Raw genomic sequence first — 19587 nt, forward strand, 5'->3', positions numbered from 1 at the left:
TATTTTTGTTACATGTGTGTACATACCACCCCTCCTCCCAACTCACATGCAGATTAATCATTGAATTTTTTTTGTAGCTGGCACAGAGACATTACACATTACACAAATGTCTTACTGCATCATGTTAAAGCTTTTACAGAGCAATGTGTTACTTTTCAGAAGCAAACCAGTGGTGAATTTCTCTTGATAGTTGCTGCATCTTCTAGTAGCATTTGAGGAGGGATCTTTTGTATGTTTAAAAAAGATGAAAAATAATACAGATAGGATTCTTTTTTCCATTTTAAACCTTGTATCAAGTATCAAACCATGTACAGGATAGACTGGACATCTTTTAGCCTATTTCCAGGTTTTAGATAATTTTTCATAATAGTTACCTCAACATATTTCTGAAGAGATTGAGAAATGTGTATGTGTGTTCATGGGGCTGGGCCAAGAGAGGAGGATGTAGAAACAGAGGAGAAGTGAGAGCCACAGAAGAAGAGACAATGAGTGTGCGTCTTCACTTGTGGTCTGTTTATGTAAGAAATGACACAATACCACCCTTTTCCAAACTGTCTCTACTGCCATGGTCATTGTCCTCTGCTGTTAGCATACATTACTTGACTTGAGCAGGTGGGCGATGAGTGACAGAACTGCCCCCCTGCAGGGTGCCAGCTGCTGGTCTTCAACGGGCAGCTCTCTTGTTCTCCCGTGGCAGCCTCCTTTTTAAAATAACACTAATATGAGTTATGGTGAGAATCCAGTGACACAATGCATATCCTTAACACAGTACAGTCGATCATAATAACTCAATAACTTTTAGTTATTATTTTTCCCAGACCAGTTCGCACCATTGCAGTGTCCCACCCTGAGGGGCTGGAGGGCTGTAGCATCTTACTGGTAGCACAAATCAAACACAAATCTACTGTCTGTTCTCCATCATTCTTTGACCGTAGTGTTGCCTGGAAAACAGGCTGTCCTTTTATCAGAAATGGGAAGAGTTGAAAGCACATCAAAGAAAAGCAAAGGATGAGAATTATAAGGGATACATTTAGAAAATGAATATAAATGCAGGAATTTTATTTTTAAATTAGAAGAACAAATTTTACTAAAAACAATTTTTTTATTACATAGACAAATGACATTTATTACAAATTCAAGGAGGTCTTCTGGAGTGCTTTCTGCAAGTTCTCACATGAAATAACTCTTTATACTTGATGGGTCGGTAGATCTAGAGAAAGAGAGGGAGGGAGCTGAGTCTGTAGGAGACACTGGAGTCAGGCAACGTTTGGTAGTAAGTCAATAATTCAATTATGTGACCGTTTCCAACTCCATCACTTTAAGAAAAAAACATATATATTCACAGGGATTCAAAAGACAGTGACTGCTTTAGGAGGGACTAATACTAGTATTAAAAATAATAATATAGCAATAACTGGAGTACACTGAATAAAATTTGGAAAATACAGAAAATGAAAACAAATACAATTGCCTAATCCAAAAATTAGGGCTAATATTTAAGATTATTTTCTGCCAGTCTTTTCACATTTTATACAGTGCTTGAGTATGTGCACACATACACACACATTTTAATGTAATAATGCTTTTTTAACTTTATATTTTGTTCAATGGATTTTCATGTTTTATTGCTACTTAATTTGTTATTTTTAAAGGCTGATGATATATTTTTTTCTAAGTAGTCTACTAAGATTGCTATAGAGAATGACAATACACAAAAGTTAGACAAAGTTTTTATTTTTATAACACAATTTTGGAAAATATCTGTACTTCTCAACATCCCCAAATATTAATTAATTATGTGAGACTGAAATGTGCCATGTAATTGGAAATATTTTATTATGTCAGAATTGCTCAAGGTCAGTCATGGAGATTCTATTCTCTTGAGGCCCTAGGACTAGAAGAAAATAACGCTGCCCTTTCTGAGGCAGAATGTTTGGACTATGCACTCTTGTTTCCTCTTCACCCCTTCTCTTCTGATTTCTTTCTTTGTTTTCTTCTTCCTTTTTTTTCTATCTGAACTTTTCAGACTTAATTGACTGATGAGAAAGCAAAATGCAACCCTGGGGGCGGGGTATGAAAGCCATAACATTCTCAACTGAACATAATAACTTTTGTTAGAATATAACAAAAACCAGATAGGCCAGGCCATAACTGGTGGGTCAGACGCAAAGACCCTCAGCAACCACACAATTACACAACAAGCCCCTTGTCCGAGTTGACAGAGGCAGCATGATCCTCCTAGATAAAAATGACCAGCATCACCTTATGGCCCCCTTAGACCCCCCGGCCAAGCCCACCTCTGTCCTAAGCCCCTCCCTAGCTCTCTGAGGCTGCACCTGTGCTCAGCACCTGTGTGTGCTCCCTTGCCCCAGTCAGCTGGATGACCTGGGTGATGAACTGCAGGTCAGATCATCCTTAGCAGGTGGTCCAGTGATCTGCACCATACTCTTTTCAAGCACTTACTGTTTAGAGGCATCAGTAGGGTCTATGGGAATCTCTTCTCACCCATTTTGTTCACCTCCAGGTGCTGGATTGAATGATGGGCAGTGGCATTCTGTGTCCTTATCTGCTAAAGGGAGTCACCTGAATGTGATGGTGGACGGTGCAGCTGCCTCCATGGCCCATTCCCTGAGTGGGCAGATTGATCTGGGCGACAACTATTATTTGGGGGGTAAGTGAAAAGAATGGACTCTATTGGTAATCAAACCTTCTTTATCATTCCAGCTCCTAACTTCTCAAGCAACTGGAAGTTTTAAATGAAAATGAAAACTGAAGAATGATTTTTCTTTTTCAGTTATAATCAATGGGAATGTTGAGTGGACAAAGATGATACTGGGGCCTAAAGTGCAAGTCTATTAAGGTGGCCTTGTTGGAACATACATAAAATACAAGATCAGTTTTAAATTTGGGACTTCTTTTCAATTAGGCTGCACACTGCAGTCACATGGGCTCGTCCCCACAGATCCTGATTTAACTGGTCCTGAGGCCTATGCAATAGGTGTCTTAATGCCCTGCAGGTGATTCTGTGCAGGAACATTCAGGGTCACGTTCTCTGTTTCCTTCCTTTACTACTTTGCTACAGGGAATGGCCCTAATCCCAAGTGACCCTTATAACCTTTCACTAGAGTGAATCTGCTAATTTTGTTGCTGCACCTGTGTGTTCTTCTTTCGTCTGTTGGCTCTTTTTCTGCCTGGAGCCTGGCTCCTCCGAGTGCGCTCCATGAGCCAGCAACTCCAGCACCAGCTGGAAGCTTGGGAGAAATGCAGATACAGCCTCCCCGACTTCCTGGACCAGAATCTGCATCTCTCCAAGGTCCCAGATGGTCTGTTGCACTTTAAAGTTTAAGAAACATTCTATTCCCACTGTCTGTACAGAAGAGCAGTATTAGTTACAACAGAGGGAGAGATTGATTTAATGGCTGGTAACAGCTCACACATTGCTTCTTTTTGCATTTGACCAAGGCCACCAGGCTGTCTCCGCGGGATTGCAGTACAGGCAGGGTTTGCATGCTCAGTGGGCCTTTATCCTGTCTCCTCAGGACCCACTCAGCCCAGGAGGGAAGCTCCATGACAGGAATGAGTCTCCATCCCTGGGGCATTCAAGTGAGAAAGCCTGTGCTACAGGAAGCTTAGAGTGGTAATTGGCAGACTTATTTCTAATCTCGGCTCAAGTCCTTGATATTATTCCTCTTATGTACTTTATAGCTGTTTTTTTCTAAAATAAGTTTGGAATCCTGGTGGAGACAGCTCAATGGCCCAATAAAAAAGTGTGAAATCCTTCCTAAGAATTGACAACAAGCACACAAACCATGAATCAAGGTGTTTGAGCTTTCAAGTCGTCTCAAGCAACCATCACTGAGAGGTGGAGCCCGGCAGGCAACACATATTAACAGATCGGATTACTGACTATCCTTGCTCCCTAAATATGGTGCATTTCTGACCCAGATATTTTTTTAAACTTTTACACTTATGATGGATTTTACAGTGCTGCAGAGGAACAAATTGCTTCAAAACTAAATAAATAATTTATCCAAGAGCCACAATTTAAAAGGTAAAAGTTTTTGAAGCACTAAAAGGGATAGAAAGAAAAACGCTTGCTATATTATTTAATGATACAAAATAAACTACTTTTTAATTTGCATTAAGCAGTAAAAAATACTTTTCAAGTCACAGAATCATCTTTCATATCTGAACAGTCTACATGTTTAGAATGTACAATGCACAGCCACATAAGAGAAAGTACTTCCCATAAATATTTACATGCTGATGTGGTATGAATCCATTGTTACTCTGAAACAGATCATAGGCATATATTTTTAAAATCCTGCTAATGTTGCTTAAAAGCACTTATATGGGCTCATCCATTGTCTCCAAAAATTCAACAAGACTATACCTGTGAAGTTTCCCTTGTTTCTCCAGGCTCTCAGTTAAGTATTACTCTGCCTTTTTAAAAAATCTATCTATGTAGGTAACTTTAAAACGATGTGTATTGTTTTGTGTTGCCTCACTTTTAACTTCATAAAGTGGGTAATATTGATGCATTCTTTGTGACTTGCTTTTTTTGGTTCTGCATTAGCTTTTGAGATCCAGCCATGTGAGTGTGAATATGTATAGCTAGTTAATTAATTTTCACTGTTGCATGGTGTTTGATGCACATTATACCATGTTTTGCTTCTCTATTCCACCATCTCATTTTGCTCTTGATGAACATTTTGATTGTTCCCAGTTCTTTTTTTGTAACATTTATAACTATAAAAATGTTATAAATATTCTTGTATAGCTGGTAAGAGTTATCTTGTCAATAATTTTTAAACTTTACTTATGCACAAACTATCTGACTTTCCTAATATGTTTGGTCAATTTAGTGAAACAACAGTCATGTCCTGTAGTTTCAGTGGCGTGTTCCAGTTATTAAGTTGAATGAATGCCCGAGAGCACACAGCAGTCACATTGGCTGTGCACCTAGATCCAGCCTCAGGCTCCACTGTCATCTGTGGAAGGACCCCAGAGGTCTGGAGCAATGCATTGAAAAGGCAGGATAGGCCTTTCTAATGTGTTTTCATCAAATTTTGTTGATGTGCAGGGAAACTGTTTTGTTAATGTAGTTTCCAATGAGAAATAGCATCCCTACGATAAGTGGAATTACAAAGTTCAAGCATCTCATGAGAGAGCAAGTGACTTTTTTTCATAACAGCTTTCCTGTTTTGCTGTTGTAATCATGTTTTGGCACCGAGTGGCAAAAATAGTGTGAGCAATTGTAATCACAGCACTTCATTTCCAACTAAAGTATAAATTTAGAGTGACTTCTATATGCATAGCTGTAAATACCCGGTTGATTTCTACAGAACAATTTCAGCTACTGATTCAAACTAACTTAATCAAGTGTACATCTTACACCAACATAACAGCAACTTTTTTCCCTAGGAAAAGAAAGTATAGCATTTAAAAAACTCAAGTAATGCCTTCACAAGGCTAAAACAAACAAACAAAACCAAAACACTTTGATTTACTGAGGTTAAAGAAAAAGGTGGATATTATTTTTACTCAAGAAAAAACAGAAGAGGCAGGTCTAGGGCCAGGGGCATGGAATTCTGGTCCTCAATAGGTTTCTTATATGCACAAGTTTTATGCCAGGTCAGGACTCCCTTGTTCACAGTCCCACTATTTCTGTGGGCCACTGGACTTTCCAGCTCTGCTCTGGGTAAAATGGGGCAGGATAGCTGCAGCTTAAGTAAAATCTCCATCCTGAAAACTTCAGTGTCAGGGTTATTTTATCCAATCCCAAGAGCAGTCTGTGTCAGTGTCTCTGTTGGTTGAATTATCTTCTTAATTAATGTCTGTCAGTACCAGAATATGTATGACGTTGACAAGGAAATTCTCTTTATCCAATCCATGCTCTGTAGCAATATTGAGACTAATAAAGTAAGTATTCCTGAGTCCTCTAGTTAAAAGTCAATCAATGATACTTGATTCTTCAATGAAATCAATACCCCATGTTCTGAGACACTCCTCCCCTTCACTGTTTCTGCTGATAGAGGTTCAATTGCAAGTTCCCAATTATCTTATCATTATACAGTCAATAAATTTTGTTGCAAAGCCTTACCATAAAAACTGACTAGTATGCCTTGCTATTACAGGTAAAGTGACCATATAATATTGTCCAAACCAAGACACTTAAGTGAATAGAGGAGACGTCAATAATTATGATGGGGCAGAGGCCTAAAGCAGGACTCTGTGACCACATGGAGTCTGTATTCTGTTTTGGCCTGGCAGTCTCAGAGTGTGGCTTTCTTACCGTGAGAGGGTCTGCCTACAAAATAGCAGCATTTTTATATGTCCTACAACAACTCTGTGATTTAGGTATCTCTCTCTCTCTCTCGCTCTCGCTCTCGCTCTCGCTCTCGCTCTCGCTCTCTGTCTCTCTCTCCTTCTTCTCTCAGTCTTCCAATAGCAGTTTCACTAATGTGTATTGTATGCAGACTTTTGGTGCCTGCTATTAAGGGCAGTGGAAAGCGAAGCCTTAATTAATTCCCTTTTATGGAATCTTGTGCTATTCAATAGTATCTTTGCACCATACAATTAGAGAATATTAAATTATGTTTAGAATCCCCGAAGGGTTCTCGTATGAAGCATTAGCAGGCCAGGAAACCTATGATCACTTTGTAATAAAGTCTCACCTGATGACCCATTTTGGTACAGTGACACAAAGTGACAATTTTCCTGTAATCCTCAGAGGTACTTAAACTGCCCAGTTCTTCAATAGTAATGGATATATTTCATTAACTTAACAGTAAACATTCACTGTCCACATGCATTCTCTGTCCCAAATCAGGTCATCGATAAGTGACCCTCTGCCATTGTACCATAGGGACTTGGGGCCAACTTCTCAATGAATGAATGAGCATCTCCTGACCTGAGCTTGTCCAGGACCATGGTACCCCTTGCTTCTTGATGTCTCTCTCATGACTAGAGAAGTCAAGCACTTAGTGGTTTGACCTTTTCTTATTTAAAGTTCCAGTTTCAGGACATTTTCCTTGTGACTACTGGATTTAGTTTTATTTTGTTCCTACAGAAACAGAAATAGTAAGATACTACAGTGTATTTTGTATGGTTTTGAGGTTTGTGATCTCAAGAAAAGCAAGATAAGCAGAAAAAGAATAAGTGATTCCACAAAACTATTTATTGACTTAATGTTCTCCATTCTTTATCCTAATGTTCTTGGTTACTAAGTGCTATGAATAGATGTTACCTATAAAGATTTATTAGGTTTCTTCCAAATATATTCAACCCTTCATTAGTTCTCTTACAAACTGAAATGTGAGCATTTTCACATAAGGCAAGAAAATGGTAAAGGAAAACTGTAGCATTAAATACTTCTTTTTTGAAACGTCAAAGACTCTTTGGGTTTAATTCATGAGGTTTCATTGGGCCCAACAATGGTTTTAACCTGATGTAGGCCTTGGCTTGTTTAGAATTCTGTTTGTCAGAAATACAAAGCATAAAAGCCTTAGGCACTGAAAGAAAAGTAAAGATAAACTTTGTGCCTTTTATGAAAATTATTAGATAGAAACTTAGCATCCATTATGCAGGAATGAAAAGAAACTGGATCTTCTGTTCCTGTTCTTTGAAAGGGCACCAGTGAATGGACAACAAAGGTTCAAAGAAAGATGAATGAAAAACACATAAAAGTACAACAGTCAAAAATTTACTTCATAAGATTATTTATTCAATTTGATTTTAAAAATAAGAAACTTATCAAATAACCTCAAACTCTAGGCTGCACATATTGACGTAAGAATTCCTTAATATTTAAATAATTGGAAAATACAAAGCAAAAGGTGAGTAATTAAGACATGGAGTTTTCGGGTCTAAAGTGACAGATTAGGTAAACACTATGCCTACTGCATCCCAGGATCACACCCAAATTACAAATAAATTATAGACCAAACAACCTCAAGAATCATCTGAACACTAGCTGAACAGAACTCCTATAACTAAGGCTATAAAGAAGAGGCCACATCGAGACTGGTAGGAGGGGCAGAGATATGAAACAGGCTGACCTCAAGCCTAGATAGTGGTTGAACACCAGGAAGGACACCTCGATGGTAGAGGTCCCTCATGATGAAGGAGGGGTCCCAGCTGCACACCAGGCTCCCCAGCCCAGGGGTCCTATGCTGGGAAGAGGAGTTCCCACAACATCTGGCAGTGAAAATCAGTGAGGGCTCTGTCTGTCCATCCCAGTGAGACAGAAGGTGGCCAGAAAGCCAGATGCCCTCTTAAAGGACTGGCACACAGACTCACTTCCAAACACTCACCCGGTGGAGAGGTGGCAACTTGAGGAGCGCCAGAGACATATGGAGAAAGATTGAGTGGTGTGGCTTCCAGGTGAGGGCTGGAGGGACAATAGCCATTATCCCTGTGTGGAGCCTTCCTCATGTGTAGACTACAGGAGGGCGCCATCTTTTCTGTGATGAACCCTGCCCCAAAGGGTCAAATCTGAGACCAAAGTGGTATAGTAAAATCCATGCATGTGCACCACCTTGGTGATGCCCTCCGTCTCAACCCCGCCCAGCTAGTACTGCATCGCCCAAGGCACTTTTGGCTACTAAGCAGCTGGCCCCACCCTACAAGCTGTGGAAGACTCTTACAGCAACACAGTGCCTGGGAAACTTTTGGTGGTGGGCAGTGAGCCACAACATGCACTGTAGCCTCTCTTGGGTGGCTCTCAGGGACCTGCAGGCCTAAGGTAAGTGGTGGCTGGCCATAGTGTCCACAGAGCATTTTTGTGAAGTGGTCATTAGCCTGGCACCAGTTCAAGAACCAAAACTGCATTAACTTTATAAAAACCACCACCCACACCCTGTAGCTCCTGGGACTCTGCCCCACCCACCTAGAACTGCGTAGACAGGGGCACTCTGAACACACCAGGTGAACCAGCCCTGCCCACCTAAGGAAGCTGTTTCAAAAGCTGAGCCTCACATGCAGCTGGCAGGTGGCAATAGGCCTAGGGAACCCTAGGCCTTTGGCTAAGCTGCCCCAGGCCCAATGCAGGTGGCAGCTGACCTTAGCAAGGTCACCCACACACACCTCCAGGTCCAGCTCAGGCAGCAGCCAACCACATATAGCTGTGTAGCTCCTCACAGTCACAGGCAAGGCTGAAATTGGCCTGCATGGGAGCCCCTCCCAAGAGACACCAGAAATAACACACCCAGAAGCCAGCTTCAGACCACACCAGAGCACTACCTTGTTAGCTCCACAAGCAGCACACCCAAAGGGGAGGTTTCAACAGGCACAAGATCCCAGAGGGATGAATCCCCGTCTGAGATGTCAGGCTCCATACAACTTATATATTGTCAGTATAGCAAATCTGCAGAACCAGTTAGCCTGGGAGTCATTCCACCCACTGATGAGCCAAAAGCAATCAAGGATTGACTACAATAGAACACACACAACACACTCAAGGGACACTCCTGGAACACATGTACAGGAGATCAGGGAGACTGCACCATTGGACCAGACAGGGCGCATACTACGTAAGACCACCCAGCAAAGACTGAGAGACATAGGAGATCTATCTAATACATAAAAGCAAACACAGAGCGGCAGCCAGAATGAGGAAACAAAGAAATATGTCCCAAGTCAAAGAACAGGAGAAATGTCCAGAAATAGAACTAAATGAAATGGACTCAACCAACCTGCCAAAGACAGGGTTTAAAACACTGGTTAATAATGCTTAAGGAACTTACTGAGAATTTCAACAAAGAGACAGTAAGCACAAAGAAGGACATAGAAGCCATAAAAAAGAACCAATCAGAAATAAAGAGTACAGTAACTAAAATAAAGAATACACTAGAAAGAAGCAGCAGCAGATTAGATAAAGCAGAGGATTGAGTCAGTGATTTAGATGACAAGGTAGCAGAAAACACCGACTCAGAACAACAAAAATAAAAAAGAATTTAAAAAAAAATGAAGATACTTTAAGGGACCTGTGGGACAACATTAAGTGTAACAACATTCACAGCATAGGAGTACCAGAAGGAGACGAGAGGGCGCAAGAGATAAAAAACTTATTTGAAGAAATAACGACTGAAAACTTACCTAACCTAGCAAAATAAATAGATACAACCCCAGAAAGTGCAGAGTTACAAACAAGATCAACCCAAACAGGACCACACCAAGACACATCATAATTAAAATGGCAAAGGTTAAAGACAAAGAGAGAATCCTAAAAGCATCAAGGAAAAGACAACTAGTTACTTACAAGGGAGCTCCCATAAGACTAGCAGCTGATTTCTCAACAAAACTTTGCAGACCAGAAGAGAGTGGCAGGAAATACTCAAAGTGATGAAAAACAAAGGTCTACAACCAAGACTACTCTACACAGCAAGGCTACCATTTAAAATTGAAGGAGAGATAAAGATCTTCCCTGACAAGAAAAAGCTAAAGGAATTCATTACCCGTTACCACCAGGCCATTATTATGAGAAATGTTAAAAAGGACTTCTTTAAGCATAAGGAAGGAGAAAACAAACAAACAAAGATAAAAAATATGAATAATAAAATATTCATATAGCAATAAGTATCTACATATCAACAATCACTTTAAATGTAAATGGATTAAATGCTCCAATCAAAGGACATCAGGTAGCTGAATGGATAGGAAAGTAAGACCCATGCATATGCTGTCTATAAGAGACCCACCTCAGATTGAAATACCCACATAGACTGAAAGTAAAGAGATGGAAAAAACATATTTCATGCAATGGAAATGAGAAAAAATCTGGGGTAGCAATACTTATATGGGACAAAATAGATTTTAAAATGAAGACTATAATAAAAGACAAAGGGGGATATTGCATAATAATAAAGGGATCAATCCAAGATGTCATCACACTAGTAAACATTTGTGCACCCAACATTAGAACACCTAAATATATAAGACAAATATTGACTGACATAAAGGTAGAGATCAACAGCGCAATCATAGTGGAGGACTTGAACACCCCACTGACACCAATGGACAGATCCTGCAGACAGAAGTACAACACAGAAACAGGGGCATTAAATGACACACTAGACCAGATGGATTTAATTAATATTTTTAAATGAGCATTTCACCCCAAAGCAACAGAATAAACATTCTTTTCAAGTGCACATGGAATATTTTCCAAGGTAGACCACATGTTAGGCCACAAAACAAGTCTCAGTAAATTTAAGATTGAAATAATATCAAGTGTCTTCTCTGACCACAGTGGTATGAAACTAGAAATCATTATACTCACACACACACACACACACACACACACACAAATAAAAATAAAAATCCTGAAAAACACACAAACATGTGGAGACTAAACATGCTAATAAATAATGAATGCGATCCAGGATGAAACCTAAATATCCCTTGAGACAAATGAAAATGAAAATACAACAACCCAAAATCTATGGGACACAGAGAAAGTAGTCCTAACAGGGAAATTCAAAGCAATGCAGGCCTACTTAAAGAAACAAGAAAAATCTCAAATAAACAGTCCAACTTTACACCTAAGAGAACTGGAAAAAGAGCAGCAAACAAAGCCAAAGCAAGTAGAGGGAAGGAAATAATAAAGATCAGAGTGGAAATACTTGTAAATGAAGTAGAGACAAAAACAACCAAACAAACAAAAATATATAAAACATTAATGAAACCAAGAGCTGCTTCTTTGAAAAGATAAACAAAACTGATAAACCTTTCACCAGATTTATCAAGAAAAAAGACTCAGGACCCAAATATATAAAATCAAAAATGAAAGAGGAGACGGGACAATGGTCACCACAGAAATACAAAAAAAATTAAGAAAATGCTATGAGCAACTACATGCCAACAAATTGAACAATCTGGAAGAAATGGATAAATTCCTAAAAGCGTATAATCTTCCAAGGTGAATCAAGAAGAAGCACAAAGTCTGAACAAACAGATTACTGCCAACAAAATCAAATGAGTAATGAACAAGCTCCCAACAAACATAAGTCCTGGACCAGATGGCTTCACAGGTGATTTTTACCAAATATTCAAAAAGTAATTAACACCTATCCTTCTCAAACTATTACAAAAAATCCAACAGTGGGAAGCCTCCCAAGCTCATTTTAGGAGGCCACCATTACACTGATTCCCAAACCAGACAAAAACATTACAAAAAAAGAAAGTTATAGGCCGATATTCCTGATGAACATAGATGCAGAAATCCTCAACAAAATATTAGCAAACCGAATTCAGCAGTACAATAGAAAGATCATACACCATGATCAAGTGGGATTCATTCCTGGTGTGTATGGTTGGTTGAATATCTGCAAATCAGGTTCCATGGTGTAAAGGTTAGCACTCTGGACTCTGAATATCTGCAAATCAATTAACATGATACACCATGTAAACAAAATGAAAAATAAATATCATATGGTCATATCAGTGGATGCAGGAAAGGCATTTGACAAAGTCCAGCATTGATTTATGATTAAAAACTCTCAGCAAAGTGGGAATAAAGGGAACATATCTCAACATAATAAAGGCCATATATGACAAACCCACATCGATCATCATACTCAATGGGGAAAAGTTAAAACCATTCCCCTTAAGATCAGGAACAAGACAAGGATGCCCACTTTCACCACTTTTATTCAGCATAATGCTGGAAGTCTTAGCCACAGCAGTCAGAAAATAAAAATGAATAAAAGGCATCCAAATGGGAAAGGAAGAAGTAAAACTGTCATTATTTGCCAATGACTTGATATTATAAAGAGAGGACCCCAAAGATTCCACCAAAAAACTATTAAAACTGATAAATGAATTTAGTAATTTAGCAGGATATAAAATTAATATTCAGAAATTGGTCGAATTTTTACACACCAATAATGAATTATCAGAAAGAAAAAATAAGAAAACAATCCCATTTACAATTGCATCCAAAAAACCAAAAAATTTTAACCAAATAAATGTAACCAAGGAAGTAAAAGACCTGTACTCAGAAGATTATAAGACATTGAGGAGATAAATTAAAGAAGATACAAATAAATGGAAACATACACCATGTTCATGGATAGGAAGAATTAATATAGTAGTTAAAATGTCCCTACTACTCAAAGCAATATATAGATTCAAAGTAATCTCTATGAAAATACCAATGGCATTTTTCATAGAATTAGAACAATATTAAAATTTGTATGGAACCATAAAAGACCGCAAATAGCCATAGCAATCCTGAAAAAGAAGAACAAAGCTGGAGGTATCACACTACCTGATATCAAATTATTCTACAAAGACATAGTAATCAAAACAGCATGGTATTGGCATAAAAACAGGCACATAGATCAACGGAACAGAATAGAGAGCCCAAAGATAAATCCATGCCTATATGGTCACTCAATCTATGACAAAGGAATCAAGAATTTGCATTGGGTTATAGACAGTCTATTCAATAAATGATACTGGAAAAACTGGACAGAGATTAGCAAAAAAAGAAAAAAATGAATGTGGACCTTCTTATATCATATAGAAGAATAAATTCAAGATGGATTAAAGATTTAAATGTTAAGACTCAAAACCATAAAACTCCTATAAGAAATATAGGAAGTAAACTCTTATACATTAACCTTAGTAATATTTTTACTGATGTATCGCCTTAGGTAAGGGAAACAAAAATAAACAAATGGGACTACATCCAACTAAAAAGTTTTTTCACAGCAAAGGAAACCATCAACAAAACAAAAAGACATCCTACTGAATGGGAGAAAATATTTGCCAATGACACATCTGATATGGGGTTAATATCCAAACTTTATATAAAAATAAAAAACAAAACAAACAAAAACTTTGTATAACCTCAACACCAAAACACAAACAATTGAATTAAAAGATGGGCAGAGGACCTGAATAGACATTTCTCCAAAGAGGACATACAGATGGACAATAGGCATATGAAAAGATGCTCAACATCACAATTCATCAGAGAAATGCAAATAAAAAACACAATGAGATACCACCTCACTCCTTGTCGCGTCCAGCTCAACACAGGCAGTGAGCGAACGAGAAGGGGTGGCGAAGGATTAAGAAAGAAAGAAACAGAAATCAAGAAGTTATGAAAGGGGCCAAGGGTCTCACAGCCTCAAAAGACTGAGAGCCCTGAATGGGGCCGTCCTGTGGCTTTTATTGATGCACACACAAGAAAGCAACATTGTATTCTTCAAGGTCTATGAATTTCACACATTATGCTAAGAAACTGATTTGAACTAATTACTCTTGCCTGTAAGCAGCTGAACTGTCAATTTCAGGATGTACCTCTCCAAGAAACAAAACCTTTATGCTTAAACTTATTGAAATGGATAGATGGAGAACTGATATTATTACACCATTGAATCTCTTCCCAAGCAGGTTGTGGGAAGGAATGCAGCCCCAAAGGCAGAAACTCTCCTTAACCAGGCAAGGTGGGGGTCTATGCCCACCTCTATCAACCCCGTGGGTTCTCCTGCTGGTCCCCACGCAACTGCGCCTGGCTTGAGTGTCCCCCCTCCCCCCCACCCCATGGGGAATCTTACTCGTCATCGGCTAACCAGCCATCTTCCAGGGCCAAACAGGAGACATGAAGTGTAAGCACAAAGGTGAAGCAAAGTCCCTGAAAGGATTAGTCTCACAGACTCTCCTTTCTTTAGGGGTAGGTACGAGGGGACAGACGGGTAGGCTGCTGCATGACAACAACTCCTGTCAGAATAGTCATCATCAATAAATCAACAATCAACAAGTGTTGGTGAGGATGTGGAGAAAAGGGAACCCTTGTGCACTGTTGGTGGGATTGCAAATTGGTGCAGCCACTGTGGAAAACAGTATGGGGGATCCTTAAAAAATAAAAACTAGAACTACCTTATGACCTAGCAATTCTACTCCTGGATATTTATCCAAAGAAATCCAAAACACTAATTCGAAAAAAATATATGTACCCCTGTTTACTGCAGCGCTATTCACAATAGCCAAGACATGGAAACAACTGAAATGCCCATCGATAGACTATTGGATAAAGAAACTGTGGTACATTTATGTGGTGGAGTATTACTCTGCCATAAAAAGAATGAAATCTCACCATTTGCAACAACATGGATGGATCTAGAGTATATTATGCTAAGTGAAATAAGTCAGACTGAGAAAGACAGGTACCATATGATCTCACTTATATGTAAAATCTAATGAACAGAATAAATGAACAAACACAATAGAAATAGACTCATAGATACAGAGAACAAACTGATGGTTGCTAGGTGGGAGGGATCACTGGGAGATAGGTGAGAAAGGTGAAGGGATTAAGATGTACAAATTGGTAGTCACAAAATAGTCACAAGGATATGAAATACAGTACGGGGAATATAGTCAATAGTGTAAAAACTATGAATGGTGTCAGATGGGTACTAGACTTATCATAGGGATCACTTCATAAATTATATAAATGTCTAACCACTGCATTGTACACTTGAAACTAATATAAAATAATATTGAATATCAACTGTAATTAAATATAAATATATATGTATATGTATATATACATATATAGTCACATATACATAGTCACAGGATATAAAGCACAGCATATAATCAATGGTATTGTAACAGCTATGTACAGTGTCAGGGGGTAGTAGACTGAGTGGGTTTATCACTTTGTGAGGGGTGTAAATGTCTAATTATTGTGTTGTTTTGTACACCTGAAGCTAATAATGATAAAAATAATAATAAAGACATTGCATCTAACAAGTTAAAAGACAACAGTTCTGCAAAGGATATATATTAAACATAATTTCATAAGGTAAATAAGTAAAATAGTTAAATTTCATATGATGCATAAAATTTACTTCAGAATTTTTGGAATGAAAAATTATTTTAAAATTCTGTGCTGATTTCTGTTTGCATATGAAAATAAAATATTCAATTAAATAAATGCTTTATGATTTTATCCTATGTTGCTGTGGGTTGGGTTGCCCCCAGAAGCTGCCTTTGCATGGGCATTTGCATGTGGCAGATTCCTGGGGTTAATTCTTGGGAGAAACCCCTGGAAAGTTGAGTGAGCAGCTGGGACAAGAGGCACTGCAGTGCAGTTGCAGCAGAAGCCTCAGAAGACCCTCCAGGACGCTCTGAGTCAGGGCTGCCCTTCAGGGATGTCCAGTTGAGAACACGGGTGTGGACCACTGCATCGCATCACTTCATTGCATACTTGGGCACTGGCTGTCCATGGGTGGGAGTCAGCTCCCCTCAGCCGGGGCAGTTCCTGGGGAAGGCCTCCGCTTCAGTCCTGAAAAAGGGGGAGGACGTATGGGAACTTGGATCTAAGTGTCCACTCTTTCCTCCAATCATTGCCTTTAAACAAAAGTGTTTCCAATGTCCGCATCCTCTTTCCTCTTTCTTTAACGTTCAGCTCTCCTTGTTTACACTGCTAATCTTGCAGAACTCAAATCTAAAGTGATTCCTTTAGAGGGTAATTCAGGAGAGGATGGAAGAGCACTCAAAATCCTACTGACCCCACACTTGGAGGAGGTGGCTCTGGATCTGATCTTGCTTTGATTTTGATTTCAAAGCCATATCCTTGCTCATAATTTTCAGAAGAGCATTATCTTCTTGGGATGCCCAAGGGGGGAAAATAAAACCACTATATAGGAATTGTGTCTTGTAATTTATAGCAAACCAGGTAATGACTGCAGCAGACCTCATAAAATGTGACTTTTATTATTGAAAATAATCAAAGCCCATTCCTTTTTTAATGGAATGTCTATCATGTTAATTTTTCTCCATTGTTTGCAATGCCATATCACTGTGAGATACTTGCTAATTTTTTTGTGTTAATGGTGAAAGATATTTGAGTAAAGTGTCTAATTAAAAATATATTAGAAAAGTATTAATTGTTCTTAGATTACTTAGACCAGTTATTATGAAGTGTTTTTAAATATGCCTGTGCATGCATGCATGCACACACACACACACACACACACACACACAGAGTAAATATGTAACACACATTTTAGATAAATGGAGAGCATTGGGTCCATTTTCAATTTAAAAATTTTTTCAAACATTTTAAATATAGCAATTTCTATTATGCTTGTCATTTTCTTCTGACTCTACTATTGTGTGCCCTTTAGTTCATCTAGTTTGGCATCATGTTAAAAGGAGTCATTTCTTATGTGTGCTTTCAAAAAAGAAATTAAGCTTTGCTTAAATTAAATGTGCTGTAACTCTGTTAGTAGGATTTTACATCTTACCTTTCTCTCATTTTTCCAGAATCCTGACTATAGTTGTTATTTTTATGCTTTACTAGTACTGAAAACTTTTGTTCTTGTCAGCTGTCCGCCACCTCATCCATGAGTAATAGTGACCTTCCCAAAGAGTTTATGAAATCTCACTCTCATGTGTTTGTAAACAAAGAGAGGCAGCCATCTTGCAGAAGCACTGTGCAATATTTTTGTCATAACTACTGATTTTCTCCTGTATGTGTCTCCATGTTCATTCAGGCTGTCCCAGCAACAGCTCTGGCTCTGGATGTGGAAGTCCCCTGGGGGGATTTCAGGGCTGCCTGAGGCTCATCTCCATTGGCGACAAGGCAGTGGATCCCATCTCAGTACAGCAGGGGGTGCTGGGGAGTTTTCGTGACCTCCTGATTGACTCCTGTGGCCTCACAGACAGGTAAGGTTATCCCTTGTCATTTCAGCATGCCTGTTTTTAACTTTTTAATAGTAGAATAAAAACAAATGAAGAAAAGTGCACTTTCTTCCGAGACTTCTCTGTTCCTGATATCCATTCCATAGGGAAAAATTATATTTACATTGAAAACTGAAAAACCAACATCTTTAATTTTAAATAGTTGTTCCTTTCAAATGGTATTTTCTTAGAAGACAAATTTTTATGAATAAGACGTCAAGCTATATAATTCTTAAAGGATACTGTTAATGCTGCTATCATTATTGATGAGTATAAATACTGATGAGTATTTTAAAATTCTACCATTGCACAGAACAGATTATTCTAAAGAGATAATGGAACATTAAGGACCAATAAATCAAAATCATGTGAGGTCAGCTGGATTCACCCCACACTCCATTTTCTACAGGGAAAATGAAAAGTAACTCTTCCTTTGAGGAGGGTTGAGGCTTCGGGGATTTTAGTGATGCTGTAAACACAGAGTGGAGAGCACCCAGTTGCTCCAGTGCTGTTCAATGAAGAAGATTAAAAAGCAAAGCTTTAAAACAACAGCCTTTTAAATTGTGAAGCACTGCAAACTTTTTTCAGGTTATCTTGTCATTCAAGTTGACTTTTAAGTTATTTTGGTTAAAAGGGATAGCTTAGCCGTTACGTGTTAGAATATTTCCCGTGAGTGGTATGTCTGAGTTCCCTGCAGTAGGAATGCATTACATTATGTTGACTAAATGAGCACACTCCAGACATCCTTGCACATCGACCCAAAGTTCACAGTCTGCAGAATACTTTGTGGAGTAAATCTATTTCGAATATAACACTAATTGGAATTCTGTGTCATGTCCAATAAACTACAGGTTACAAATGCAGTGTACGATGTATTTAAAAACCATAAATACCCAGTACGTGGAATATAGACTCATAAGAAAGAACTTGATTTCTATAGTCAGATGTTCATGTTCAGACGTTCACATTCTGTTCATTTGTAGGGGGAAAAAGATGCAAGGAATTTAGACAAAAAACTCTCAATCCTAATTTTCAGATTATGAACATTTAGTTTACGATATCATCTGTAAGTCATAACTGCAGACATCTCTGGAATCCTGCATCGTCGTATCAGGAGAGGGTTTAGAGGTGTTAGCTTGGTGGTGGGGTACAGCCCCTTACTCATGGGAACAATCTTCAGTGGGTTGAAAGGGTTGGGGAGTCACAGCCCACTGATAGTGGCTGCATTATCAATTCAGTGAAGTGAAGCTCTCAGAAAGTTATTTTATTGGCTGGACAATTTCCTCACAACATTATCTCTTACACAAGGAATCCCCCTTTGTGCATAAAGACTTTTAGCCCCTGCCAACACAATGAATGTATGTATGATATATATATGTGTGTGTGCATATATATTACCCAAACAGAAAGATTTTCCTTATGACATCTAAAAGGGACTTTCAAACGTATGTACCAATCTGTGGAGGCATCTAGGATGTTAAGTCATCTTCTTTAAAACTGAGGTTAATGGCAACTCTGTAAATGGGTATGAAAATATTTGTCAGCATGTCCTCTACTCTTAATACTAAAATTGTTCATTTTTTCTTAGCCCTTTCAACCATGCTTACCACATGCTTGTCCAGTGCACCATAAAATAGACACACTTAAAGAGCGACAAAGCCAACACCACGCCTGGGCTGTCTTCGGACGCTCTGCCCTGTTCCCAGCCGCCACCCAGCCCATTGCCCTACCTGCCCAGAGCAAGTCCAAAGGTACTCAGGTGAAGCCAAGACTTATTATTCAAATGCAGGTGGTTTTATAACATCTATCCTTTGGGCACAGGAATTAGTAACTCATGATACACAGCAGTACTCCTAGCCCAAAGGACACTGCAGGTTATGAAAA

General features: G+C 38.8%; 1 protein-coding gene across 2 annotated transcripts in view; it reads left to right on the forward strand.

Moving 5' to 3' along the window:
• Positions 1-19587, forward strand: part of LOC109437996 (contactin-associated protein-like 3) — a 193858-nt gene that overhangs the window by 110798 nt on the left and 63473 nt on the right. For both annotated transcript variants that reach the window (XM_019717553.3, XM_019717554.3), the window contains exons 9-10: positions 2525-2671; positions 17517-17688. In XM_019717553.3, coding sequence (XP_019573112.3) covers positions 2525-2671; positions 17517-17688 — 319 coding nt within the window. The remainder of the gene's footprint in view (positions 1-2524; positions 2672-17516; positions 17689-19587) is intronic.

The sequence above is a fragment of the Rhinolophus sinicus genome, chromosome 16 (genome assembly GCF_057876585.1).
Source record: "Rhinolophus sinicus isolate RSI-liver-muscle chromosome 16, RSI-T2T, whole genome shotgun sequence".
Lineage (NCBI taxonomy): Eukaryota > Metazoa > Chordata > Mammalia > Chiroptera > Rhinolophidae > Rhinolophus > Rhinolophus sinicus.